The sequence below is a fragment of the Daphnia pulex genome, chromosome 4, assembly GCF_021134715.1.
Source record: "Daphnia pulex isolate KAP4 chromosome 4, ASM2113471v1".
NCBI lineage: Eukaryota > Metazoa > Arthropoda > Branchiopoda > Diplostraca > Daphniidae > Daphnia > Daphnia pulex.
In genome coordinates, this window is record NC_060020.1 from 7765675 (window position 1) to 7793513 (window position 27839).

At 42.8% G+C, this 27839-nt stretch overlaps 1 protein-coding gene across 6 annotated transcripts; it reads right to left on the bottom strand.

The window, feature by feature from the left end:
* LOC124193142 (transcription factor AP-2-beta-like) lies at positions 1-27839 on the bottom strand. 6 transcript variants are annotated; one of them, XM_046586814.1, is made up of 10 exons: positions 22324-23084; positions 21924-22055; positions 20868-21071; positions 20394-20603; positions 18054-18123; positions 16553-16724; positions 9181-9299; positions 4236-4377; positions 3320-3491; positions 1-3181 (listed from the first exon to the last, which is right to left on the bottom strand). In XM_046586814.1, the coding sequence occupies exons 1-10, from the start codon at positions 22387-22389 to the stop codon at positions 3080-3082; spliced, it is 1389 nt and encodes a 462-aa protein (XP_046442770.1). In that variant the 5' UTR covers positions 22390-23084; the 3' UTR covers positions 1-3079. The 6 variants fall into 6 exon arrangements, with proteins under 6 accessions (XP_046442770.1, XP_046442769.1, XP_046442767.1 ...); XM_046586813.1 differs by having other exon boundaries at positions 20394-20621; positions 22324-22991; XM_046586811.1 differs by lacking the exons at positions 21924-22055; positions 22324-23084 and adding an exon at positions 26635-27839 and having other exon boundaries at positions 20394-20621.

Here is a 27839-nt window from a genome sequence, read left to right on the forward strand (position 1 = left end):
TCTTTCTTTTTTTTTTGTTTCTTTTTAGTCAGATTTGTTTTCTTTGTATACTGCTTGCTGGAGAAAAATGTTATTCTTTTTTAGCCGGTCGTGATAAAGAACAAGAAAGTAACAGAAGGAAGGAAGAAGAAAAAAAAAAAAAAAACTTTCCCGTCTGGAAATGTTTTTCTGTCTGTGTTTGTATGAAGAGGCCAACGATAAAAAAAGGGGATTTTTTGAATTTGGGTTCGGATTGGGGGAAGAAAAAAAGTTTTACAAAACGAAGGGTGCCGAGAGAGGAAATACAAAATACCCAAAGTCGATCTTTTTCCTTCCTCTTTTCCCCTCCCAAAAAAACAAACAGAAAAACCAAACAAAAACAAATTAACAAAACACGTTAGTTCGCATTCGATGTTGAATTGAAACAAACAAAAACGGGAGAGAAAGAGTTGAGACGTGGACACGATCACACGTTCAGTGCTCATAAAGAGATTTGAATTTCTTTTTTAAACTTTTGTAATTAGGAAGGGGGTTGCGGACGGGTTGAGGAATTGAAAAATCCAAAAACAAAAAGGAAAGGAGGAGTCACTTTGAAACAAATTCGCTATTATAATACTACGCACACTATTGATTGAGGGAGGAGGAAAAAGGGATGGATGAACAGGGGTGAGAGAGAGAGAGAAACAAACAAACAAACAAATCACCCCAAAATAATCGCACATATTCGCACTCGTGGAAATACTGCGGCTGTGTGTGTGTGTGTGTACTGTGGCTCTTCCGGAATTGATTTCACTTTTTTAAAAAATCTTCTTTCTCTTTTATAGAAAGACACAGGAAACGTAAAAAAAAGGACACAAGAATATCAGATTGATAAAGGTAAAGGTAATTTTCTTGAGTGTAAAAAGGGAAGGGATCTATGTTGAGGGGAAATAGGCGGAAGATCGATAAAAAAAACGAGGATAAATTATTTTGGCCTTTACTGATTTTTTTTTCTCTTTGCGCAAAATGTTCACATTTCTTACATACACAACACACACCAAAATTGCATTCATTCATTAACGCACACATACAAGAGCGAATTAAGTAAGATGACCGGCCCAATTTTTTTTCTATTAATACAAAAAAATTACTTCAATATTATTATGATTGTTATTTTCTTTTGTCTTTGTTTGCCTCTTAATTTTCATCATCGAAAATAACAGCAAAAAAAGGGAGAAATAGAGAGAAAGTCTGTGTGATGTTGGCGAGTAAGGTACCAAGACAAAAACACATTTTTATATAAGAGGAGCGGGGGCAGCACACAACGACACTTAAAAAAAAGAAAAGGCAAAGATAGAGAGAGAAAAAACGCTTTGAAACTTTTACATTTGTCATGGCCTTGGTTTACTTCATCATTCACTTGTTTGGTTTTTTTTCTTCTTTCTTTCGTGTGTGTTTCACTTATTATTATTATATATCTTGGATGAGATGAGGAAAAAAAAACAGGACAAAAATTCAAGTTGCATCAGACACGCCGCTCTCTTTCTCTCCGTCCCTGCCGTCACCTTCGCTTCTATTTTTCTTTTTACTTCTATACTTGGTATATATAATATTTCTTCTTCTTTTCCCCATTTTGACACGACACGCTCCAAGTTTTAGCGTCGTTGAAAAATCGTCGAATAAAAAAAGAACGAAGCGCACGCTAAACTTGATACTGTGCAATTGCCCAGCATCAAAGCGTGTCATCATCTTTTACCGTCCCGTTCACTCCTGTCGCTATTTTTGGGTGGCCATGCTGTCAACGAAAAATGAGGAAGTCACAAACGTGCGAGAGAGAAAGAGATGCCAAAGAGCGGGTGCGAGTCCTAAACATTACGGAATGAATTATTATAAAGTAAATAGATCAGATCTAAACGCTCATACACACAAGAGAGAGAAAGAAAGAAAATGGCCCGAGTATTTGCAAAAACAAAAAAACAAATTTTATGTGGGGGGGGATGGCGATCGTCACCGCCTTTTCATCCAATTCCAAATTCGAATGAATTTTGTCCTTTCGATTCGAAAGAGATGCGGAAAAAGCCCCTGCCCAACCCCCCACCGTAGAAAAAAGAGAAGGGAAAACAATTATAAAAATGAGAGAGACAAACTGGACACTTTTGGAGAGTCTTCGAGCGAGAGAGAGAGAAAAGAGGAATGATGACAACAAACAACGGCATGTACATAACACGCGCTATATGGATAATAGAAAAAACAAACGCTGGCCGCTCACTTGTTGTCACGTTCTAAACAAATACACAACGAGCTGGTGTGTGTTATCATCGACACTCTTTTTTGAAAAAAAGGTAAATTTGGGAGGGCGGATTTTTAGACACCGATCTACACACACACGCGCGCGCGCACACACACAGATGAGGAGAACAAGAGATTTCTTTTTAAAGAGAAATTAAACAAGAGTATGGGGGAATTGGGAATGTTTGTGTGTTTTCGCATTTTTTTGTCAGAATGTGATGGAATTCGGCACGCAAAAGAAGAGACACGAAAAAGGAGAGAAGGAAAGAAAAAAAACGAATGAATTGCAAAACTTCTTTTGCTCTCGCTCCATCTAGAGGGAAAGAAAAGGAGAGAAACGGGAAAAAATAAGAGCTAAACAAACAAACAAACAAACAAATCAATCACTGCTGCTGCCTTTTCTTCATTCATTCTTTCTTCCTTTTCCGTTCGTATCGATAGATCTCCTTCCGCACCGTTGTCGTTTTCAAACGAGTAATTTCTTTAATTTCCTTTCATGTAATCATTATTTGTTGTTGCTGTTGTTGTCTTTTTGGCTGGTTGAGCACACCGAGAGGAAGTTTCAATTTTTAATAACGTTTTTCTTTTTTTTTTCGCTGGCTTGGGCTGCGGCGTTTTACATGTTTAGAACAGCAGCGATTTCTTCGTCATTTCTTCTTTTCTTTTTATGTTCATAGAAGAAAAACACAACACACAACACAACAACAACCAAAAAAACATCTTGGTTTTTCTTCTTCTTCTTCCATCAGTCAAGTCCTCGTTGCGCGTCTTGATTAGACCTAACTACTAAACTGCCACCAATGCCGCCGCCGGTGCTGCTGCTGCTGCCGTATTACTTCTGCTTGTCCATGTCTTTGGACTTCCCGTCGGACATTGATGTCACCGACGTCGGGTACATCTTGTCCAAATACTTCAGAGACTCGTTCAGGAAGTTCTGTAGACACGAATCAAAGAAAAAACGATACAAGGTCAGATACAATCCAATTTTTTTTTTTTTCGATTTCACCGAAGGGCGAACAATAATAAAAGAAATCAAGAGCAGCCGAGACGAACAATTTTCTTTTTTTCTTACCTGAATGGCGGTGAGGGCGGCAACAATGGCCGGGCTGCCGAATCCATGAGTGATGAGCGAGAAATGCGTCAAATGACGTTGAATGTTCGGCTCCAGGATAATCTGCGGCCGCGTGTTGCATAGCGGAGATCTGTCCTGGTTGAGCAAGTCCATCAGCTCTTTGGTGATTTGTCTAGAACGGAAAGCGGAAAAAGTTAAAACCTGTACGTGCAAGTGAGCGGTGCAATTCGTTCAGAAGAAAAAGAAAAAAAAAGAGAAAAAGTTCACAGTTCGCGTCTGTTCCGACAAGCAATGTTTCCTCGGCCCCCCTACCAATTTCTTTTCTTTCCTTTCATTCTTTTGTGTCTACTCCAGTAGGCACTTTATATATATCTATCTGCGTAATACATAAGTTTCCCTAGGAAAGAAAAAGAGCGGCGCCGATACTCTAATGAGACCACTTGTTCTTTCTGACACGGCCGTTATCTTTTTTCTTCTTCTTTTCCTACACTTTTCCCTTCGACAGACAGGAGGTGGTGTGGAGATGGGGGGAACACAAGTCTCCCGCAGAGCATTGGCACATTTTACTCGGGCTTCAATTATTACGCTTCATACGCGTCGCCAGCAACACTACACCCATCAACTTACAAACTTTTCTTCCACCTTTCCGTTGAGAAAATAGCGACTGGAAAAAGAAGAAGAAGAAGAAGAAAAAAAATGAACACATCAACTACCCCTTATCTTCCTTCATCTTTCGGTTACGGTTACAACTCTCCCCACCATCCCCCCTCCCTACACACACAAATATTTCCAACAGCAACACAAAAAGTAAACTAACAAGGATGTTATTATTATAAATCCAGGCGCGGCAAAAGTTCTGCTACCTCTCCTACTACTACTCCTACTAGTACACAGGTAATAATAATAATATACGTACTTGGTTGATAGAATGAGTTCTTTTCGTCGGTACTGGTCACTAGGGTCCGTGTGTTGGCGGCAGAGGTATTCGGCCACTTGCCGTGAAGGGAACTCGGTCTCGCAGACGTAGCCAAAGTCGCGCGCCAGGTGAATCGCCTCGCCTATTTCAAGTAAAAAATAAAAGAGAAAGAAAAATGGTTTAAAAAAAATTGTAATATTGTGTTGGAAGCCAAACAATTTCGATAATCATTTTGATTCTTTAATCGTTCGAAAGAGGAGTGGCTTATGTGATGTCGAGATACACTAAGTCTTAAGCGGCGGTAGACATCCTAAGAGATAATAGTGTTTTTCGATGGGGGAGTTGTGGAGGGCGCCAATGTATTTTTTGAAGGGGGTTGGCGGGGTATTTCCGGAATGGAAGAGGCTAATTAGGGAAACACGGGCGTCGAAGAAGTAGAAGAAGAAGCTAACACACAAGACAACAACAACAACGGGAAGACGGCAATTTCATGTGCCCACGTCTGTCGGGACCGAAAAAGTCTCCTTGTTTTCTCCAGCCCCCCTTCCACCCACTGCACACTCTCGGCCCTCATTTTCGTAACAACCTTCCTTCCAAAAATGAAATAAAATGAAATAAAAAAGAAAGGAAAACAAAAGAATATGTGGTCAGATGAGAGAGTATATGGCCCACAATATCTTCCACCTGGACAACAGCGAAAAAAAGAAAACTACAAGGTAAATCAAGAGCGGCGAGCTGGCTCTTTTTCTTTTTTTTTTTTTTCTTTTTTAGTATGTGGTAGTTGCATGCCGGTCGGGGCTCCTCATTTTCGTCTGTTTGGGTTGCACCAGCCCTCCCCTCCTCAATTCCCGGTTAGCTGGTTGACTGAATAAAGTAGAGCTGTGGTTTTCCAAAGAGAGCCACCATTTCTCCATTCGGTCGTGAAAGGAGCCCAAAATAAGAAGAAAAAGACACACACAGTTTACCGACTGGAGGGTGGTGGGGGGGATATATGGGCGAGAAAAGAGAATTACACACAAGTCACTCCACTACACATAAGATCCAAAGTGGGAAAAAACCTCTTTCGTGTTGGTGTGTGGGCGGGTCGGAAACCCCAAAAAATCGGGAAGGAATCGAAGAGGCGGAAAAATGCTAGGAAGAAGAAGAAGACGATGAAGAAGAGTGCTTCCGGCACACACATGTGATGATGACCAACAGTGTGTTGTTGCTGTTGTTTGAGGAGAGGGGGAGGTGGGTGGTTCAGGCGACGCAACCAACAAAAAGAAGAAGAAGAAGAAAAAAAAAACCGCAAGACTTAATGACGGAAAATTCTTGTTCCCTTTTTTTATTTTCTTGCCTTGGCCATCCGACGATTTCCTCTCTTTCTCTCTGGGGCTTGTGTAAGACCAGCGCAATGACCCACGTCAACTCGATAACCAAACTACACAACCCTGTTCCCCAAGTAGAAAATAAGAAATTTCTAACAACAACCCAAAGAAATATAGATGGAAAGGGGGCATAAAACTACAAATAACTAAAAGGCTACTGCTTTTTACCTGCGAAGAGAGGGGGGAACGAAAGTCTTCCAACAGGTAGTATAGCGATTTCGTGAACCTCGGAACACGAATACAGAAAGATTTACTTTTCTCTCGGTTGTATTCTTTGATGCCAAGCCCAGCGCTATTACACTACATTAGTTAGTTCCAGAATACAAGGGATGGCTTCTTTCTTTTACAAGACCAACTTGGTCTTGTTATTGTTCTTTTTGATGCTGTCGTCGTCGTTCATAAGAAATGTTTTTTTTTTTCTTCTTCTTTTTGCCCATTTCTGATGATTTGCCTTTTCCTAACTCTTTCTCGTCTGCTTATTTATAACGCAGACAAGGGGAATAGGCAGACACCAAATGAGAGCAGAACGACCAACACAACAGCACAGACACTATATAATACGAGAGCCCTAGAAAATGAGTTGGCAATCAAAATACACCTGCGCGTTCACCGGGACTTTATTTTTAGAAATTTTGTCGAAAGATTTTTATTACAAAAAAAAAGCTTTGCTTTTTTCCTATTCGTCCTCCAAAGTTATAGCGTCCATTTTTATTTCTTATCATTTCATTTTTTTCCTTTATCTGCTACGCTCCATTACACGGATGATCAATGTTTTATTTTATTTTCCTTTCGGTGGCAAAATGAGGAAATCACCGTGTGCGAGCGGACCGGAAGTGGTAGGGGGTCAAGCAAAAGACAGGAGGAGAGAGAGAGAGAACACATTTCGTGCTGTTATTTCCTTCATTTCTTTTCCAAGTTATTATTATTATCATCACGAAACGAAACGAAAAAAAAGTTAAAGAAAAATGAAACAGCAGAAGCCAGCGCTAAAAAAGAAGGCCTTGGCTAGTTAATATTATGCTTAAGAGGTCACACGGCAGGAGACTGGACAACGAAACACACACACATGTTCGTCCCCCTTTTTTTTTCCTTTTTCACACACACACATTGTGCTGTTGTTTTCTTTCTTACACAGAAAACTCCTTTGCCGAGACTGCTATCCAATAAATTATTAGCAGACGTACACACAAGGTTCAGGAATCTCATTAACGCTTCTTCTTCTTCTTGTTTCTTTCTTTCTTAGACTTTCTTCTTTGCTTCCAATTTCTCTTTCTGGAAGAGCTACTACTACTGCCACTACACAAGAGTAGCAACACACACTTGTACGTGTATAATAATCTACCTGTTGGATAATCTACTGCCGATCGCCCGAGCTATTATCAACAACAGGCTCAAAAAGAAGGCAAAAGAGGGTGGGAGTAGAGAGCGGGAGCAGGGAGGGAGGCACTTAATTTCTCACGCTCCCCTAAAAAGTAAGAAACAAAACAAAACGGAGAAGAGGAAAAAAAAAAGAAAAAAAAAAAAAGAACTTGTCTGCCGAGTGCCCCCATCGCGATAGAAGAGCCAAAGAAACTGCCTCCTAGTCCCTGGAAGAAGAAGAAGAAGAAAACGGACTCCCTCGACTTTGTTCTGGGGTTCTTCTTTTTTTAATATTCCAAAAGCTTATTAGAGACCATTTAGAGAGAGAGAGAGAACAAGGATAGGAGGGGGGATCCTGACTCACACACACACACACACGTAGACATAAGACAAACCGAGGACGGTGCGCTCGTAAAGCAAAAAAGACGCAACACACACACAATGACCGTCAACTTACAAGAAGAAGAAGAAGAAGGAAAAAGGAGTCAAAGTTGTTCTGGAACACATTCAACACCGCGGCAGCAACAAAACAAAAACAGAGAGAACCAAATTGAGAAAGAAGGAGCCCAAAAAGTGGGAAATATGGAGGGCAAAGAGAGAGGGGGGTCTCTTCTGTTTCTCTGTCTGCTGCTGCTGGTCCTTTTTTTCCCTATAACATCTAAAATGCGGGCGCGGACCGAGAAAGGGAAGTACTTAACCGTCATTACATCTGGCCTTGGGAACAAATAAAAAACCGAATATGATTTTTTCTTCTATCTCCTTCTTCTTCTACGAGAAGTTGCGTCGTGTGTACCAGGTACGTGTCGGTTGAGATTTCCCTCCCTGTCTTGTGTGTCCATTTTTTTTTCATTTCTTTTCTTTTCGAAAAATGTTAGATCGTCAAAAGTTCTCCCCCCCCCCACACACACATTTCCAGGTATTTTTACTGCGTTCGATTGTCGCGCAGCAATAAAAATCAGGAAAAGAAAAGGAGAGAATATCAGTGGAAGAAACAAACCAAACCCTAACCTTGGCTCGTTCTTTGGTAAAATTACACGCCAGAATGATGATAAAAGGAAAAGGGAAAATAAAGTGTGTAATACATTTTTAGTAATATTGACGAAATTTGCTCGTCGAGGGTGTGTGTGTGAATTTTTTTCCCGTCCTTTTTCTTCTCCTCCGAATGCATTTCGATTACATCCAACCCTCAATTTTCGAATGTCAAGAAGGGAACCGTCCCGAAAAAGCCGAAATCGTTTCAAGTCTGGTGAAAACGACACGACACGTGTAACCTTCTGCTTTCTGACGACTTGACATTTGATTGAATTCTTTTTTCCATTTATTTTTACTTTTTTACTTTTCAAGAGAGAAAGAAAAGACATGATGACGACAGTGTGGCGATGTTTCCTTGTGGGGAGGTTAGCATTTGGCAATTCAAAATTCGCGGCGGGAGTCCGACATCTGTCAATCATCATATCTTCCCCCCTCCTAACCGAACCTTTAGTCTATCCCCCGCATCCCCATCTTGTGTGTTTTTTTCCCTTTTATTACAAAAATGTGTCAAATATAAAAAGGAAACGTTGGGGGGCGCACGGGAAAATTGAATCTGGGCATCGTCGAGAGGAGGAATAAAATCAGGAGAACCCGAAATGTTTAAAAAAAACTGGACGGGGAAAAAAACTGTTGGGACAGAACACAACAGATGACATACAAACAGGGGAGAAAAAGGGGGATCTGGGCGGAGTCGAAACCGAATTGGTGGAAGGAAAATTACCCATCTCGCTGTCACGTTAAGGGCTAGTAGGGGTCGACTTGTGTTTGTCGGCGCCCCGATATTGAATACAAATCAATCGCCGTCCCCCCACCATCTTTTTCTTCCATTCAATTTGATAATAAAGTCAAGCGATGAAAGAGAGGGAAGAATGGAAGAAAAGTTTGGCCGGATGATTTGAAATTCACGCTGACACAGGGGGAACTTTTTTCCTTTGAGGACGTTCACAAGTGGGCCGGTTCCATGTCCTTTTCTTCCGAGAGAATAGATACAAGTGTCGCAAAGAAAAAAGAAGAGAAGAAGAAGTTGGGACGGAGCAGCTCTGGGAATCAATCGCTGGGTACACACACAATAGTTGCCTATGACCCTTCACCGTTCCGTTTCATATTCCCAAACAGCTCTCGGTGTAGAGTAGAAAGGAGAAGAGGAATCTGACATGAAAGAGAATAATGTGACGTGTGTACAGTACCTTCGACTAAGGAGCTGAGCAGCGTGATGTTGGCCGCCTTCCGACGCCCCGCCGGCAGACTCAGTCCTATCCGCTCCAAACTCTCGCGCAGCTCGCGTCCTCCGTTCTTCGATTTGGCTCTATGGGAGAGAGAGAGAAAAAAAGAAATATATAAATATCAATGCGACGTTATAAAATGTGTCTAACGATTCGAAGAAAAGAAAAACTTTTTTTCGGAAGAAAGGAAATAGCTGAGAGCGTCAGGCTAGGAACGAATTTTAAGTATTATACGATCCACATCTAACTAATCCCATCAAACAGAATCCATTGCCATTTTTCCCGATCTCTGCTGCGTTATGGATTCGATTCAGACGGAAAGGAGCGCAACTTGTGAAACTACAATCAGCGGTACTTTACTCTTCTCGTCTTTTCAGCTCAGATCAGAGAGTGAGAGAGAGAGTTGATGACCAGTACCCACCAGCACTGGTGAGGAGCTATAAATATTTTCTTCACTATTTACTCTTTTTATGACTCTATAGCATTTCATATGCATTCATGAGGCTACTAGGGGGGTAGGTAGTAGTGAGGTGATGGTGGTAGTGGTGCTATAATCAAGAGCCATCAGGCCAGAAAAGAAAATCGCCGTTTAGGCCACCCCGTTCTACTCCCAAAAAGAGATCCACCGTACAGATTTATTTATACATATATGAACATGTTGGTTAAATTATTCAAAAGAGCTAGGCTGGCAGACATTGTGGAGGGGGGAAGCGGTGGGACAGACACGGCGAGTCAGACGGAAAAGAAGAAAGATAAATAAGCCAAGGAGCATTCATTAGCGATAATCAAAAGGGTTTTTTTTTCGGTAGGCGTTGCTTAGTCGTCCATCTCTCGTCCCATTCCTTGAAAATGAATGGGGGTCCGATAGTAACGCAGACGCACCGACGTTCCACCAACTCTTTTCTGATCTTCGTGAAAGAAAAGAACAGGTAAAGAGGAGAATATATCCCATCATTGACGTCGTTCATAACTAAACGGCCCAAACTGTCGTGTCGTCGCGTCGTGAGGCTTTTACTTAGTCGAACTTTTAAGCAAACGGCAATGACGCAAGCGCAGCCTTTCTATCGACTCCCAAGTTTTCTCATTGACTGGACATGCTGACTCCGCCCCCCCTGGGCGATAGTTTGTTGCTTATTTCTTTCCCGTGTTTATCAAGAAAATCAAATCTAACTTTGAATCTATTTGACTTCAATCATCTCTCAAAAAATAATAATCATCTAAAAAGATTCCAACATTCTAAAAAATCACGTACAAAAAACACGCCCTCAAATATCTGTGACGTGATGATTTCATCGGGATAAGTCGAGAGGGCAAAAAGGGGTCAGATGATTGAATAAAATCTCCAACAAACAATCGATCAGAAAGCACATCTCCCTACACTTTTATGATAGGAAAAGAGGCGCAAACAGTGATGGGGAGGAAAAAGAGATGAAATAAAACGGCGGATAATCAATAGGACCCCCCATCTACGAAGTCGATAGAAGACGAAAATGAGGGCGGAGTCGGGGAATCCATTGCCTTGCAAACACCACCGGAATTGAATCAAGAGACCCCGACAAGGCAGTCAGCATGAATCTCTCCCCTTTAGGAATCGGTAGATAGTCGTGGACCAAACCGGAACGGGGGGAAAACGGCCGAATAAATGACACGAGGAAACACCCGCACATATTTTTGGCTCCCAACCGAAATGCTTTGCGCCATGGGCTGTTGCTACCACCACCAATTGAAAATAAAAATAGTGCACATTTACAAGTGTCAAGCATCAAACAGTCGGCTTCTATGAAATGGTAAGTGTGCACGGACACTCGCGTAGTCGTTTTTAGTAAATACCCCCACGAATTTTTTGAACTGCAATTTCTTTCATGAGTGGCCCTGACGCAATGGCCCTGGACGAGAACCAGTTTCTTTTCCCTTTTTCCTCCTGACTCGACAAAAAGAAAAAATAACATGTGGCTAATACGATTGAAAATCTAATAATAAGCTGGCGAGTTTTCCGAGATTTTTGATAACCAAACACGAAAGTAGATTTCGAGTTTTCTCGTTATTGTCCAGAAAATTCAAATTGGATGCCAAACGGAACAGATGCTTCTCTTAATCGATTACATCGACTCTTGCACAGCACTACTATCACCTAGGGGACCAGGGCGGTCAACTTTTTACTACCATAGTCTAACCACCTAACACAAACTTTGCATGATTAGGAACCCCGAAAACGGATGGTGTGAATTATTGAGGTTTAAGATGAGGTGAGTGGGCGAGGAGTTGGTATAGTAATCAAGGTACCCGAATAAAACACACACAGGTGAGTTTCTTAAAAAAAGAAGAAGGAAAACCGATGGAAAATGTCTGGTTGGGTCGGTCGACGATCATCTAACCCCAGAGTCTCTACATACATTTTTACAACTACAGAGGTAAGCATCGCGTGAGCCGAGCCCATCATACTGGCAGTGAATCTGGCGAAGACTATTAGCGCCATTTCCTTCCACCCACCATCCCCCGAAACATCACTACTACTTCTACTATATACCACCACAACTTGCATCATAAATAGTCTCTTATATTCTCATCTTGAATATTCATAAGGCCCATGGTAGGAGAGGGGATGCCCAGGTCTGAAAGAGTCGATAGATATAAGACAGTGTTGCAACACACATATTCCCGAACGTTTGGGCTCTTACTTTATATCGGGGCAAAGAGTCACAAGTGTGTGAGAAGCTCTGCTCAAAAATTCGGGGCCCCTTTTTCGACTTTCTAACCGCAACCGTAAAAAAACAACAACAACACAAGAAAGCGAGAAAATCGACAAGGGCCATGCAAAACGAGACTATGGCGGAAGAAAACCAAAAAATTGGAAGCAAAAAAAAAGGGTTGGATGTTGTTGTTGTTTTTAATTAGGCTGTTAAAAACAAAAACAGCAAGGGGAGGAAAGAGAAGATGACCAAAAGACCTCTGTTGAACTCTTTCTCTCCTATAAGGCCTTGCGCGCATCTTCGGGTATATAAATGACAAAAAGGGGGGTTGCAAGGAAATAAAAAGAAGAAAGATGAGCTTCTGGGATGATGGCAACAGCGGCAACAACAACATTGTCTCAATCCCGGCGGCGTCGGCAGTTCGTGTGTATGTATATTACGCGGTGAGCTCCCGAGTGTGTGTGTGTGTGTGGATGAGAGGGGGGGAGATTGGAACGTGTTTGGCGTTTGAAATGTATATAATTCGTTAAGTAGACGGCGAGGTTAAACGGGTGTTGGTCCGCCGCTGTTAACGTTCGTGCAGAATAAGGAGAAAGGAAAGAAAAAAAACATGGGCTGCTGCTGCTGCTACTACTACTATTCCATGGGGGTCAGCAGAAGCAACGTAATCGTTGCATTAAAAGAAACGAACGGACAGACTGCAAACATCTATTTTCTTCCTAGTCTACATGGCTCGTCCAATGTCCGTCCGTTCCATTTCTCTCTCTAGAGAATTTATGGAAATTGGCCAAATGGAGGGAAATAAGAAGAGCAAAAGACGGCAAAAGAAGGGAGGACAAGAATACGGGATTTCGGAATTGGCTCGACCGCACAGGGTCTGGGCTACCACTTTTCTCTGGCGCAAGAATTATTTTTTCTTCTTTTCTTTCCTAGAAATTACATATGTGAAGGAGCAAAGGAAAGGCAAGGGCCTTGCAAGACCACAAACCACTTTTTAGACCCGACATCGTGAATCAGTCCCGAACCACCACCTTCTCATCACTGCCCCCCCCCCTCCGTCTCATCTCACACACTCCCCTCCCACTCTTGTAAAAATGGTACCGTCTACCGAAAGAGCACGGGGTAATGAATACCAGCCACGTTTTCTGACTACATTTCAGCGTCTCATTAACGGAAAAGTGCGGCTCTCGCCGTCCCGACTGCCGAATAGAAATGACCACATTTCCCACTTCGTCTTCTTCTCTTTTTCTATTTCTTCAAATGTCTCTGGCAACAAGTACGGGACCCCGCCCGAACGTCCATTTCCAACCCTGGGCTGCACCACCACCACCACCAATTTTCTTCCTCTTTGGCCGCGGCATTCAATCCATCACAAACGCATTCGTTTTTACACATTGGCCATCAGTCGTTTTTTCTCTTTCTACCGATAAGGCTTATGACGGCCGCATAAAAATATAAAAGGGAGTCGAAGAGAAAAAGGCAAGATAATCATTCTCAGAGAGTGGAAGAAATAGGAAAGAAAAGAAGAAAAAAAGATGCCCGGTCTGTCAGTTCGCTCTGATTGCCAGGTGATTTGTGAGTAGTTGGGATGGATCCAGTTCTCTAGTATATATCTTTATGTTGTTGTACATATATTTTATTTTTATTCCGTTCCAGACACGCACTCTTGAACTCTTTTTCCCTCTCAAAACGGCAAAACACTAGAGCAGAGCAGAGCAGAGCAGGTTGTGTTTTTTCCCAATTGATCTTCAAGCCCCCAAAACTTCAAAGCGCGCGGATAGATATTAGAGAGACCATATGTGTGTGTGTGTGTTCCTATTGCGTGGAGAGATGATGTTCTCTAGCTATTTTCTCCGGTCTATCTATCTGTCGGCGAAGAGAGTCAATCGACCCGTTCCTCTCTCTCTATGCATCCATGCATCCATCTTCTTCGCCTCCCCCTCCGTCCTATACGTTCTCATCCGATCTAGCTGGAGGCTGTAGAGCAAAATCAATCTCCGCTGGAGGAGAAGCAGAGCCCAGTCGCCATGGCAACTAAATGCAACATCATTTTCCAAAAAGCAAACGCTCAACTCCTCGCCCAGCCATTTCTCCGCCCTCCCACCCACCCACCCCCTATCTATCGTTATTCTTCATCTCTCGCTCTATCTTCTTCTCGGGATCCAAAGAGAAGAGAAGTCGTCTCTCCTCGACGACATTACCAAATAAAAAAGAGAACGAGGAAATAAAATAAAAATAAAATCTCCCTTCGAAATTATATCGACGTCTCTTCTAGATACATTCCGTTTTGTAGGCTATTATAATAAAATGTTTCCAAACTTTTTTTTGATTGGAGGATTCAGCTGCGTGTTTTGAGAGTCAAAGGTGTGCTTCGGTGAGGAACGTGTTGCCGTTTCTCCAATAAGAAAAAAGAAATAAGGCCATTCACTGTCACAGCCGACCGAGCGAGACGATGAACCAAGCGGCAAATGAAGCAACACACTCAAAAAACATATCCAAAACACACACTTCCACTCGCCAACTCGCCTAAAGTGAACCCATCCGAGCCGGATGGCCGGTCGGTCATCATCGTAATGATACAACAACAATAACTACACAGCCGGAGATGGGAGAAAAAACTCGCCTACAAAACACAGGGGCGGCCGATTCGACAGAGCGAACTATTAACCATTTTCCCAAGATGACGAGGATTCCCGAAAGTTGTTTTCCTTCGGTTATAATAACGCAAGGTGCTCTCTCTCATCTATGTTTGGAGATTCTTTCATCACCATCAAAGACAAAAAAACAAAAAAAAAAACAACAAAATGGACTTGATTCGATTATGGATTGAGTTTCGCCGCAGAAAAAAAAAAGTTTTGATGTCGGGAAAACAAGAAAATAAATAAATGGCCTCTTTGTTTTGAGGGAAATCAGTTTCAACGGTAGAGAGAAAAAGAGGAAAACGTTCAGAATAAGAATGGAGGCCGCCGAGTCTATATAACAACAATGGCGTTGGGAAAACCGTAGCAACGATCGGACGTACATCTTTTCATACGAGGATTACACGATAAAAAGTTGCTTTTCTTTCCCCTTTTTGAAAATGGTGAGACTTGGCGCTATTTCTTTTGCCCTGGTTCAAGTGGAAGCTAAAGCTATCGACAGATGAGAGAGCAAGAACTCTATCGTGGCGCGTGACTCGGCACAGTTTCGATATTAAGAAAAAAGAAACAAAAAATACAAATTCTTCAAAATGTTTTCGGTTTTTTCACATTTTTGTGTGGTGACTAAAAAACACTCGCACACACACACACACGTAGATGCGAAGAAGAGAATAACAACAACACGGTGGGGGAATGAATCTCGTTATTTTCTCCCCCGGCTCTTTTGTTGCAATCTTTTGTTACGTTTTGGCTGCGGGACGGACGCTGCCGTCGGTCCTCTTATACACAACGCCGTAATGAAATGTTGGAATGATATTCCAAAGTTTTTTTTTTATTTTCATTTTCGGTGGCTCCTCGTTCCCGCCGTGCTGCGGCACACAAACACACACACAACCCCGAACGAAACCCACGGTACATTCAAAAAAGGGTAAAAATTCAGATTAGAGAGAAAGAATGGCTAAAGGAAGAATGAAAGAAGAAACAACCAGAAGACAAGAGAAGATAAGAGTGTGACTGGCGCCCCGAACGCTCCCGACAAGAAAAAAAAAAAAAAAGAAAAATCCTTCCCAAAAAAAATCTGTTCCACTGTCGTCTTCTTTCTTCTCCGCGTGCTATTCAAGACATCAATAGAACGATCAACATAATCGAATCATTTGTTCCCTCCCTTCATTCTATTGCCCAAAAAGATTCTTGTTTGTGCTGCTCTCCACGTTTGCCAACATGCACAGACCAAAAAAAAAAAACGTCTCTCCACGTGATTCCGGATTCCTCTCTGCCATTCTAGTTCGACTCATTTCAATATCACGAAATAAAAGCAAGGAGGTACGTATATCAATGGAGAGGGGAAAAAGAGAAACAAAACCAAAAAAGGTACAAATTCCTCTGCCAACAGATTGGAAACGCGCGCAAAAAAATAAAAATTGTGACCAAAACAAAACGATTTCGGTGCCCGGCTGTTGCTCCTCCCTTTCTTTTTCCAAGTTCCACTTTATTATTATTTCCCTCTTTTCCTATTTTCGAGGGAGGAAAAAAAAGAAAAAAAAATTATTTTTCGATTCTTCTATCCGTCAAACGCAGGAGAAGCGACAGGATCATCATTTTTATTTCATTTTTTAAACCTCCCACCATTTCTTTCCTTTCAACCCACGCCACAACAAGTAAAAAAAAAAAAAAGCGCAGCAGCCACCTTTTTTTTATCCCCTTCTTTCGCGGCCCAGCTCCTCCCCCCCCCCTCCTTCATCAAGACGAACGGACCGACTGACCGGACAGACAGCAGAAGCAGCGGTGGCCGTCGTCGTGAGGAATCAGAATAGGGAGGGAAACTGGCAGGCCAATTTGAATGTTGGCCCTTTTTCTTTTTTCAATGTCGTTGCCAAGGCAATCAGAAGGAAGGAGAAGAAGGAGGAGACATATGGACATGTTGAGAATGAGATACTGTATATGCTAATGAAAACGGAACGAGAAGGGGGGGGGGGGAAGAAAAAAAGAGAATTAATTCTTTCTTACCTGCGAAGGACTCCGCCGAGGAGGGAGGCGTTGAGGCATTCGGGCGGCGAGAGGCGTCGCTGGACTTCGCCGACCGTCACCTTGTACTTGGATGTGGACGACAGGAGAGACAGGCGGCCGGGCACCGAGCAGAACACGTCCGTTGGAGAAACTGGGCCAGACAGCAACACATCTTTTGTTTTGTTTTATTATTTTCGTTCAAGCAACCAAATGAAAAATGAAAAAATAAATAAAAATAAATAAAATAAATAAATAAGTTAATGAAAAATAAAAGTAAACCAAAATGAAACGAGGGGAAAAATCATTAAAAAAACAAACAAACAAAACGGCCGACAACCGCAATAAGGCTGACACGTAATAAAGCACGTCAACAACAACTCACGACGTGGAACAAGAGCTACTACTAAACCACCGATGCATCCTAACATGACACGCACGTCTTTTGCGTGACCTCCTTGAACCCTGAAACCACCATCATCATCTTCAGAGTTCAAAAGACTCGCCTCCTCCTCACTGCTACTACTTATTTATCTACTCGTCATTTTCATCGAAACGGGGGAAAAGAAAAGGAAATTGGCAAAAATGACCACCACTTTTTTAACTGTTGTACTCGATCTTAATCGCGGAATTTCTTTCATCTTTTAGCCTTTAGAGTGGCGGGCAAAGATCTCGTTGGAATGAGGGTCATTTACTCTACAAGTGGCTGCCGCTGCTGCCATTAAATACTCCCCCCACCAAAAATGAAAAGTACCCTTTTCTCTCTCTCTCTCTTGAGGGAGATAGCATCTCTGGCTACAGCGATTTGAGATTGACACAACAGCTAGAGAGAGTCTTGCCCATCTTTTTCGCCTCATATTATTATTATTACTAGCCGCTAGACAAATGATTAGAGACTACTCCTGTCTCACTCAAAAAAATGTTAGACGATCTGATTTTGCCTTTTTTTTTTTTCAAAATGGAATCAAACCGACCGAAACGTAACAGCATACACTTTTCGTTCAAATCTGCCAAAAAAAAGAAAAAAAAAACTTCTTCTTCTTCTTCAGACTCTCTCCATCTCACTTAACGCTGAGCACATCTAACGGACGCGCTGGAGCGTGTATGTGTGTAGTGTCGTGCTGCTGCAGCTATTACGGACGACCACTACCAAAGACGGCAGCGGCGGCGGCGATGATCGTAAAAACACACACATACAAAAATTAACGAACCCCGACTAAGAGTTTTCTTCGTCTTCTTCTCGTCCCGTTCAATGTTTAACAAACAACACCAGATTCCCTGTTTTATAGCGCTTCCTTAAAATATGATTTCTGTCTGTAGGTTTTTCTTTCTTTCTTTCTTTTTTTTACTTCTTTCTACAAGAAAATCTCGACTCTCTTTTCTTCTTCTTCCTTTTAAATATCACTGCCTTTTTCTAGAGTTCTATTTCTACGATTCCCCAAAAGTAACAAATACAAACGAATGAATCGGCGGTAATCGAGTGTGATGGTTTTTTTTTTCTTACCAAATTCCTTTTTGACGATGGACATCTGGTCGGTGGATATGAAATTGGAATCGCTCTCGACGCTGGGAGTCTGTGAACAAAAAAAGGCAGAAAAGAAAAGTTCATTAATTAAAAACGAAAGAAAAAAAAAAGAAGCCACAAAAACGAGTCGACATGACAAGACGCAAACAGCGGGGGAAGTCGCGCCGGGTCTGTTGTGTGGCGGTTGACACTGGCAAGACGGCGGCCACAATTTACGAGCAATTAATATCTATAAAAGAGCGAGCGAGAAGGGAAGGAAGAAAAGAAAATGCCGTGCGCAAATTGCCAATAGAAAAGAAAAAGAAGAAGGGGGGATAGAACCTTGTGGGTGTATATAATATGAACCTATCGACTCGGTAAACCTGCATCGCCCGCCCAGCGAGCGCCGCGCGCCGAGCAACTCACGCAACGTCTTTGGGCGCTGTGAGGTTCGATTCAAAGTCCCGCCTTTTGAATCGCGAGCACAATTGGGTCGGCCAATGAAAGGGCGTACAACCAACACACAACGTAAAGTGGCCCCTTCTCTCTCTCTAGCTCTAGCTCTCTACCGCAACTATTACGCATTTCTGGCGACCCGGTGAATGTAGACTTAATGAGTCGAGATGGACATCTTGATTGGAGTCGAAAAACTTGGCAACCTTCTCTTCTTTACCGTGTCGCGCGACTCGGAATAATGAAGTCATTGACTTCCCACCAACAAACATTCAGGCTCTGCTGATATGATTTAGCGTCCGCGCTTGGCTGGAAGGGGCTCTCCTTTTCTTTCGTTTTTCTTCCGGATATCTTATTTTTTCCTTTTTTATGTAAGGGCATGACTATCTTCTACCGAGAGGAAAGAAGAAAAAAAAGGGGGGAAACATTTCCATTTGAAAACATCAACGGGAAACTTCACATTTCCAAAAAGATGTTACAACCTATAGGAGAAGGAATTTACGACGTCGGACCGACTTGTGAAATTTTTTTCCGTCCCGTCACTTCGCCGCCCTCTTCTCCTTACAGAATCAAAAGACGACGATCTTTTTATTTCCCCTTCTAGAAAAGAAAATGTCTCTCGACGACACAGCTCTGCACGGCTGCCCAATCTACCGTAAAGGTGAAGTGCGCCCGGCCATCAACTATACACTACCAGTTGTTGTCTTAAAGCCCGTCGTGCTATTCAAACAACAACAACAACACCGTAACCGTTTGATCTATTTCCTAGTTTTCTACGACGCTTCACCCCTTCTCAAGTGGCTTACGAATTTATTATTATGTCTTTTTTTTTCTATCTAGAGGGATTTTTCAGACGTAAAGCCAAGAAGCTTTTGATGTCACTAGATCTTTTTTGACAAAAGGGCGCTAGATTCATTTCTGACAAGTTTCTCAGATCAATTAGCCGGGGATGGTCGAATTATAAGAGAAATTTTTTTTATGAATAAGAGAGATTTTTTTTTAATGAATTAGGCAACTGAATTGAATATCAACCAAACTAAAAACAAAAAAAAAAAAAAAACAGGAAAGGGCAAAGAGATTTGAATGTCTGATCCCGGCGCGTAGTGATGATGATGATGATTTTGGGGATGGGTGATTTGTCGGCCAAGATTAAGATAGCCACGTTGATATTCTATTCACGAAGAAGCAAGCCCACCAAACGGGCGTGCACGATGTTTTGGGAAATAGGAGAAGAAAAACAACAACAACAACCCGAGGCAGTCGGACCCGTGATCCTCCCATTTTCCTCTTTTTTTCCCCCCCAACGTCGTCGTGTAGGCCTATCATTTTCCTCTGCCCGTCGGACAGGCCCAGCCACCAACACGTGAAGCGTGTCTTGCAATTTGAATAATACCGATGAAGGGGGGAAGAAGAAGAAGAAGAAAAAAACAAGACACAGACATATTCCCCTGTTTCCCTTGGCCCGACAATGAAGACTCGATAATGATAGCCATTGGCTCGTCAAGTGCCATTTTCTTTACCGACGACGTCAGGGGAAGAAAAAAACACATACACAATAGAAAAAAAGGGGGAAAAAAATCATTTCTACCTTCTTAGTATTCCCCCCCCCCTTTACCTCAAAGTTTTGACTTTCTAAAAATGCTGTCGAGGACATGATCGTAGAATCAATCGACTACGTCACGATAATCCATCACGCATTTTCTCACTTCTCTCTCTCTCTGGTGGATATATATTCTCCCTCCATTTCAAATCTATCTTCTTTCGATTTTCAACCCTCCCAGGATGTTTTTCTTTTTCTTTTCGTGGACGTATTTGGGCATCCCCACCGATGATTGAACAAACACAGCAACAACAGCAACAACAAAGTGGATCGGTGGTTCTCCTTACCTGTCCGTCGTCGATATTGTGGTGAGATGAAAGCGGCGTGGAGGCGAGATTGCCTGGAATGACGATCGTCTCGCCAGAGTCGAGCACGTGATGACTGGCCTGGACGAGAACATCGGGCCGTCGGACAACATTGTACTGGGTACTCTCGCCTCGACCTCCGTTGCCTCCGCGTCCTCCCGATGGGTCGTACGAAAAGTGAACGTTGCCCGTCTGCGACACAAAAACGCACTGCACATTAAATGACGACAGCCTCTACATACACCGCGCATCTACAGTCACACACAGACACGGTCGTCAAATGAATAAAACAAAGCGGCCGACGTTCCGCCGATTAGCAGCCCACTCCGGTTAAGACCGGAAGCAAGGTGACAAATATCAAACGAGTTACTACCGTGACGACACTTCAATTAACAAGTCGTTTTTCCTTGATGTTTTATTTTTACGAGTTAAAAAGGCAAAAGGATGAAAACTTACATCGAGGGCTTCATGTTCGGCACGTCGTAGGACTTCGTGCGTGCGCTGGATTTGGCTGTGGGTTGAATAGTGGCTCTGATGGACGTTGAGAGAGTACGGGTCGTTGTTGCCGGACGAATTGCCCAACTGGACAGAGCCGGACGATGGGTGGAACTCGACGCCGACTTGCTGCTGAGGCGGGAACGGCGGCGGGAAATAGGGCGGCTAGACGTCACAAAACCCAAACGAAAGATACAAAAATCAATTAAAATTGATAAAATGGAAGAGAATTGAATATCAACCGGTTCAAATTAGCCAACACGTCAAGCGAACCAGGAAAAACTTGATATCCACAAAAGAACATCGGAATTGCCATTGAAAAGGTGGCAAAGACTTATTTGGGCAATTTTCGATTGAAAACACACAAAAAAACACAAATGCTCGCGCTCGCAACGACAAATAAACCAGTTGTGTCACAAGAGACAGAAAAGAAAACAAAAAACCCGGAAGATAAAAAATAAAAACAAGAACGAAAATTTTTTTTTTCAAATTAGTTGAAATGCGTCCGCCGTTAAATCAATAAAAACTCGGACAAAATAAAATAAAAAAGAGAGAAATATCGACAGAGTGAAAGGCGGGGGGAACAACAGAATAAGATAAAAGAACCACTTTGGAGTTAGTTCCGATGTTTGTCCAATTTTTGTTTGTTTTTTCGTTCGTCTATTTATAAGAAGAAGTGTGTGCGTTGTGTCGGGATTTAGTTAAGTCTACTATTTACTAGTACCGGTATGTCTCTTATCTGTTTCTTTTGTTTTATTCTGTTGTCTTTCGGCATCGTCCAAAACTGGACGACAAAGACAATCCCTTTTTCTCTCGACTGGAAAATTTGACGGGAGCTCAACAAAGGTGACGTCAGAGTTGACATTCCATTCCGCACTACTTTTTCTCTCTCTCAATTTTTGTGAATGTGTACGAGTGAATGGAGGGGAGGAATTATGATCAACCCAAAAAAGAAAAAGAAAATAAAAATCGGAAAATAAAAACAAAGGTTCTCTCCCCCGATATAATTTTCCTTACCATGTGCATGACATCGTGACCGCGGCCGGTCATGTGGTTGTGATGAGTCCGAACTGACCAGTCGGCGGCCCGTTCGTGCAGAGCCCGTCGCTCGCATTGGAACAACATTTTGGGGTTTTCTTCCACGTTCGACTATATTTTTATGTGTATACGGATATTATATATCAAGAGTCAAAAGAGTTTTTGTTTTGTTTGTGGTTGGTAGAGGTAAATTGGGGGGGATTTTTATGGAGTCGTCGAAGAGGTGAGTATTTTCAAGTCGTGGAAGAATGTTTGAGTGTTAGAGGAGAAGGTTTTCCAGTAGCCGATGTGTTGAAGAAGAGTGAGAAGTGACCGCCACCCGATTATAAACAAAGTCTCTCTCTCTCTCGGTACTTTTCCCAGCCAAAACTTACTGTACCTCCATAACTGCAGACATGACGTCCGCCGGCATATACGAGAAGCTAAATGTGTCGATATCCGGCATAAGACGACCTGTCGTGTCACAATAGACACGTGCCCACTTTTGTCTTTCCTCTTTTTCTTGTACCGGACGAGTCAAATGGCTCAGATTTGGAAACAAACAACCGCACGAGAAACTCAAGGAACAAAAACCGAAATAACAAAATCAGCAACACCAATGAAATCAAACAAAAAAAAATCCTGATGTCCTTCTCAATCAACCGACTTGTTCATTCGTTCGAGAGAAGTGTCACGTTTCACACTCGAATCTTGTTGATGTCCTGTCCACTTGGCGCACACGGCGGAGTAGTAAAACAAAAATGATTGGAAAAATCACTGGCACACCAAATCACATCTCTCGCACCAGATTAAGGAAGAATCACCGGATAATTTCAAAGCAATGTCAATGGACAAACATGAAATTGAAAATGTATCAAAAACACTTTGATATCAGTTGCCTTCTTCTTCTTCCTGTCCGTCCTCCAATGACACCTGCGTTCGAGACGGATGCAGAGAGGGTTCTGACGACTCCACCAGGGTCGACTGCTATACTATACCAATCCCTCCTATGGTCTGCCCACCCCACACAGCCCATCCAACCTTTCCGATGGAATCGAAACACAGGGGAGGAATTGCAGTGGCGGACTCTGGTGCCGCTCACGCAAGAGGGGGGAGGAGGTGGCCCCCGAGGGCGGGTCTCTCCCGGAGAGAGAGAAACGTTTCCCTCTTTTTCTTTCTCTTTTCGGGTCGATAACTGGGCGAGATAACAAGGCTCTCTCTCTCCGGCACTACCTCCCTTTCGTCCAGGAGGATTCGACGACGACGACGTCGTCGTCGTTGATCCCCACAGCGCGCGCGCGCACCTCACATCGTCGTCGGGGGGGAGAAGAAAAAGTTGGTTTCTTTTCTTTTCGGGTTCGTGCCCCGCCTCTTTCGGCCTCCAGTCAACCAATCCGGCGACTTGCTACTTAATTGGAAACCCCCCCTCCAAAGAGAGAGAGAGGCTACTTACTACTATTACTACTCGTACTACTACTACATGTATTCACTGTGTAACGTCGTTTCTTCTATAAGAAAAATTCTAGTTCCCCCTTATTCGCTCAATGGACCTCGCCTTATCTTTTTCTTTCTATTTTAACGATTATTAAATTTCCTTTTCAATATTATAATAATGCATTTATTTTTGCAGTCATGATATCCCCAACCCCCTTTATAGCCCAGTCGGAACAAACGCTAGAAAAGAAGAATGGCCAATAATGATGACCGTCGCTCAAAAAATGGTCACTTTTGAGGAATCAAGAATTTCTGTATATAAAAGATCAACATAAAAATAACCTCGTGACGACCATAATCATTTTGAATAACACACGACAAAATAAAACCAGCAGATGGAACAATTAAGGGGGGAAAATGTGTTTTTTTTTTTTTTATATAAAAAAGAAGGGGGGATAAACTCAAACGCAGGCCGAAAATTCCTTATGGAAAGTCTTATCGAAAAAAGAAAAAAAAAGGATTGGGGGTAAACTATCTATAGTGGTCACGGCGTGATGCGGTAAGCCTATCTGTCGTCTGACCCACTCGCTCCAAATGAAAAAGGGGATCAACGGTTGGTCTCTATAAAACTAGACATTTTTACCCAAATTTATTCCTACACATTATTCGAACCCACAGTTGACTGATCAAATTACAAGTTTGTCCGCTTAACGCTAGATGGCACTGCTTCTGCACTTCTCCTATTGTTGTGGTCCTTCTTTTTTTCAACAATTTTTTAGATTTATTTTTCCCAACAGAAAATAATATATTTCTTTTTTTCAAAAAAGAAAAAAAGATAAAAAAAGAAAAGAACCGGAATGCCGCCAAGGTAAGTAGTCTTTTTCTTTTCTTCCCTTTTTTTTTTGTGTGTGTGTATATGTTGTATATACACTATACCCTGAAATGCAGGTGCAGCAGCAGCAGAGCGGCGGCTAACGTATAATCAACGGCTCTCTCTCTCTCTTTCTGTGTGTAGGTAAAGAGTGTACTAGTAGTAGTAGAAATGCAGTGTGTATGTATGTGGACGTAGCCTTGTCAAGACAGGGCCAGTCCGGTGATCCTTCATCATCTCGAGCAACAGCAAAGAGAGAAAAATAGCCACACACACTATATTCTACACACCAGAATAAGGCGGAGGTGCAATCACACACACACAAGAGGGAATGTAATCACAATATTAAAAAAGAAAAAAAGAAGACGAAAAGAAAAAAAGAGAGGTAGGCAGCAGGATAATCACAGCAGCAGCAGCAGCGATTTCCTGGAACGTTTCCAAGCTCTTTTCTTCTTCTTCTTCTTTCTCCGTCACATGAAAGAGAAGATGGTGCTCGAGATAGGGCGGGAAAAAGTCTAGAAAGATGCATTAAGATCTCAGAAGACGATATATTTTATATTGCGCGCGCTCTTTTTCCTTCTTCCACCTGACGTCACCCGGTGCAACGACACGCTCGCAATCATCCACCAGACGACGGAGAATAAGAAGAAGAAGAAGAAGAAAAGTCAACTTGAAGAAAAGAGAAAAGCAATCAAAAGAAGAGACCATTCACACCGACTCGTGAAACCTAACCGAACATTGACAACAATGACTTCACCGTGAGAAGACCGTGAGTGTGTGTGTGTTCGGTACGGTAACTTACGGATGGATCCGAGTACGTGTTTAATTTCTGACTAACTCCAAAAAATTCAAATCATCTCCTATAGAAGAAGAGGACACACTTGGTCAAATAACGTGGGGGTGAATTTAGAGTGACTTTTTCTCTCTCTGTCGGACGAAGAAGAAGAAGAAAAAAATAAAATTTGAAAAGAAGATAAGAGCGTAAGATCGTAACAACCCGAAAAGAACTGCTGGACGCTCGAAAAAGGAATATATAAATAAAACCATAAAACGAGATGGGGCAATCACGTGCAATCAACAGTTAAGTCACACAACAACAACAAAAAAGAGATGGCCAAGGCAAAGGAAAAAATATAAAGAAGAAAAAAAAAACTAATCTTTGACGGGGAGAAAAGTTGTTATTTTTTGCGAGCGCGCGCGCGGGGATCGAACGTTATCGATCGTCACCACAGATGACGCCAACTTCTTTTTCCTTTTTCCTCTTTGGCAGCAGAGCGGAGGGGCGGAGATAACTAACGTGGGGGTACGTGGATTACGGAATCCAGACAGGTGGAAATATCGAGGCCGGATGGAGAGAGAGAGAACCTCCTCCTACCATTTCCAAATGTTCTTCAGACTTCTTTTTTTCCAGTCTCTCTCCCCTATATTCTTCTTGCATTCTCCTTCCATTCTTACCTGGACGAAAGGTGGGAAGAAGCAGAGGAGGGTGATTGGAAGTGGAGATACAAGAGATGCGTATAACCTTGACGGTGCCACAGGTATCCCCCCTCCTCCTCCTCCTACCTTTCCTCCTCTTCCAAGCCAAAGAAAAAAGAACCAAGGGCTTTGTCCACACACGCACATGCACGCGCGACGACCGACACTTTTTTGGGGAAAACTTCTTTTTTTTTTCTTCCTTTCCCAACTGCCATCATTTCTTATTTTTCTTTTTTGAAAAATGTCCACCAGAGAAAAAATGAAATCATCTCGAAATGATTTAGACGGAAACGACCTTTGCCTCGATGGCAATAAAGTGAATGTGGGTGGGGCCTGTTGTGAGAAGAAATGGCACGACAGTTGGGTTATTGTTGTATATAAGGTTAGCTGCCCTTGACGGCGTTGAAATTGCCAGCGAACAAAAAAGCCAACAGGTTGGCTGCTGCTGCTGCTGCTCGCTATAAGCCAAGCGCACAAGGTGGACTGCCTTGTTGGCTTGCACCAGATAACTCAAACGGGCGATTGGATAAGAAAATTAAGAAAAAAAAACAACCAAGGGCAACAGCAGCAGCCAAGGGATTCCAAGATATCCCCGGCAAACAAAGAGCAACCCCCGCCCAAAGGGCCAAAAAAGAATTACCACGAAAGAAGAAAAAGACGAGGGGCCTACTGGCATCATCCATCCAGCGGTGTGTCGGGACCGGCCGCCGCGAGCCAACAAGGCATCCCCCCTTACACACACACACACTCACACACTGCGCTTTCGGGTTTGTGATATTTTCCTCCTCCGCCCTGTTTTTACCAACATCAAAATAGCTTGTGGCACTACACGCGGCTTCGACACACGCGGTTCGACTCGTCGTCGACAGACAAATTCACGACTGGATAAAATATACAGAAAAATGAGAAGAGAAAAAAAGGGACAAATACCTCGTCTACTTCGACGGCTTGATCGGCGTCATCGTGACCGGGCCCCACTTCTGACGTGTCGATGAGGAAGACTGTGGCCACGTCGTTGTTGTTGTTGTTGAGCGGCCTTTTCTGAGGTGACAAAGCGTCGCCGTCCGTGTCTTGGTCGTCGATCGGCTGGCCATCGTCGTCGGCTTCCATTCCACCATGTTGGCCATGTTGGCCGCCGTGATGGTTGTTTTGTTCTTGCTGGTGGTGGTGGTCTTCCAGGATCTGCACCATTTCGCGTTTGTGAACGACCAGCATCGGGATGCCCGCACCGGTCGAGCCGCCAGAGCCGACAGAACCAGCCGATCCAGCTGGACTGTGATTGTTGTCGTTGTGGTTCGTGTCCAAATCTTCTGCCATCGGACTCATGTCGGCCATTCTTTGAGTTTTCAAACTTTGTTCGATGTTACTAGTCGTCACACACAAAACACTTGGCTGAGTCGATCAAACAGGTGGATCAGCACACGATTCAATTGATGATAAATTGCAGTAGGGAAAAAAAGATAAATGTCCAATGGAATGGTCGAGTCAGGCACTACGTCGAATAATTTAAGAAAAGATAAATGGGAAAGAAAATCTTTAAAAAAAAACAAAAAAAAAAAAAGACTATCGAGAGAGGATGGAAGGCAGGTGGGTTTAGGGCCGCACCAAGATGGCGCCGACCAACACACAACACAGCGCGCCAAAAGGACTGAAAAATCCTTGTCCAACTTTTGAGTTCACAAAATGTTCACACACACAAGTGAGGCAATCGCACAATCAAATGAATCAAACAAGTGGTAGTCCATCGTTACCCAAAAATCTTGTGGCACTCTTTATTTAACACACACGGTTTTTCAAACCCTCCACCAAACTGTTGATGTGTGTATTTTTTTTTCTTTCTTTCTGTCAGGGTCGGCTCCACACACTCACTCACACACACACACACACACTAGTCACACACTGAGCCAAAAGACGTGATGGCGTTGTCGAAGGCTCGACGCCAAATTTCGTTCTCAATTTCAATCGTTTCCGCGCAACACAAATCTAATTGCACGTGAAAATATCAAAGTTGTGTATGTTAAAAGTCGCCGAGAGACACACACACACACACAGAGAGAGAGAGGGGGGGTAGATAGACGAGCAGCGTGGCCCTTGCCGGAGGGAAGAATGGTTCAGAACTTTCGGCTCAAGACAGA

Excerpts from the sequence above, each read along its gene's own strand:
- LOC124193142 (XM_046586811.1), bottom strand. The coding sequence starts at position 27,039 with ATGGCCGACATGAGTCCGATGGCAGAAGATTTGGACACGAACCACAAC. Across the intron at positions 18,124-20,393 it reads ACAATATCGACGACGGACAG|ACTCCCAGCGTCGAGAGCGA; the intron begins GTAAGGAGAACC and ends TTTTGTTCACAG. Across the intron at positions 3,182-3,319 it reads CCGCCCTCACCGCCATTCAG|AACTTCCTGAACGAGTCTCT; the intron begins GTAAGAAAAAAA and ends TCGTGTCTACAG.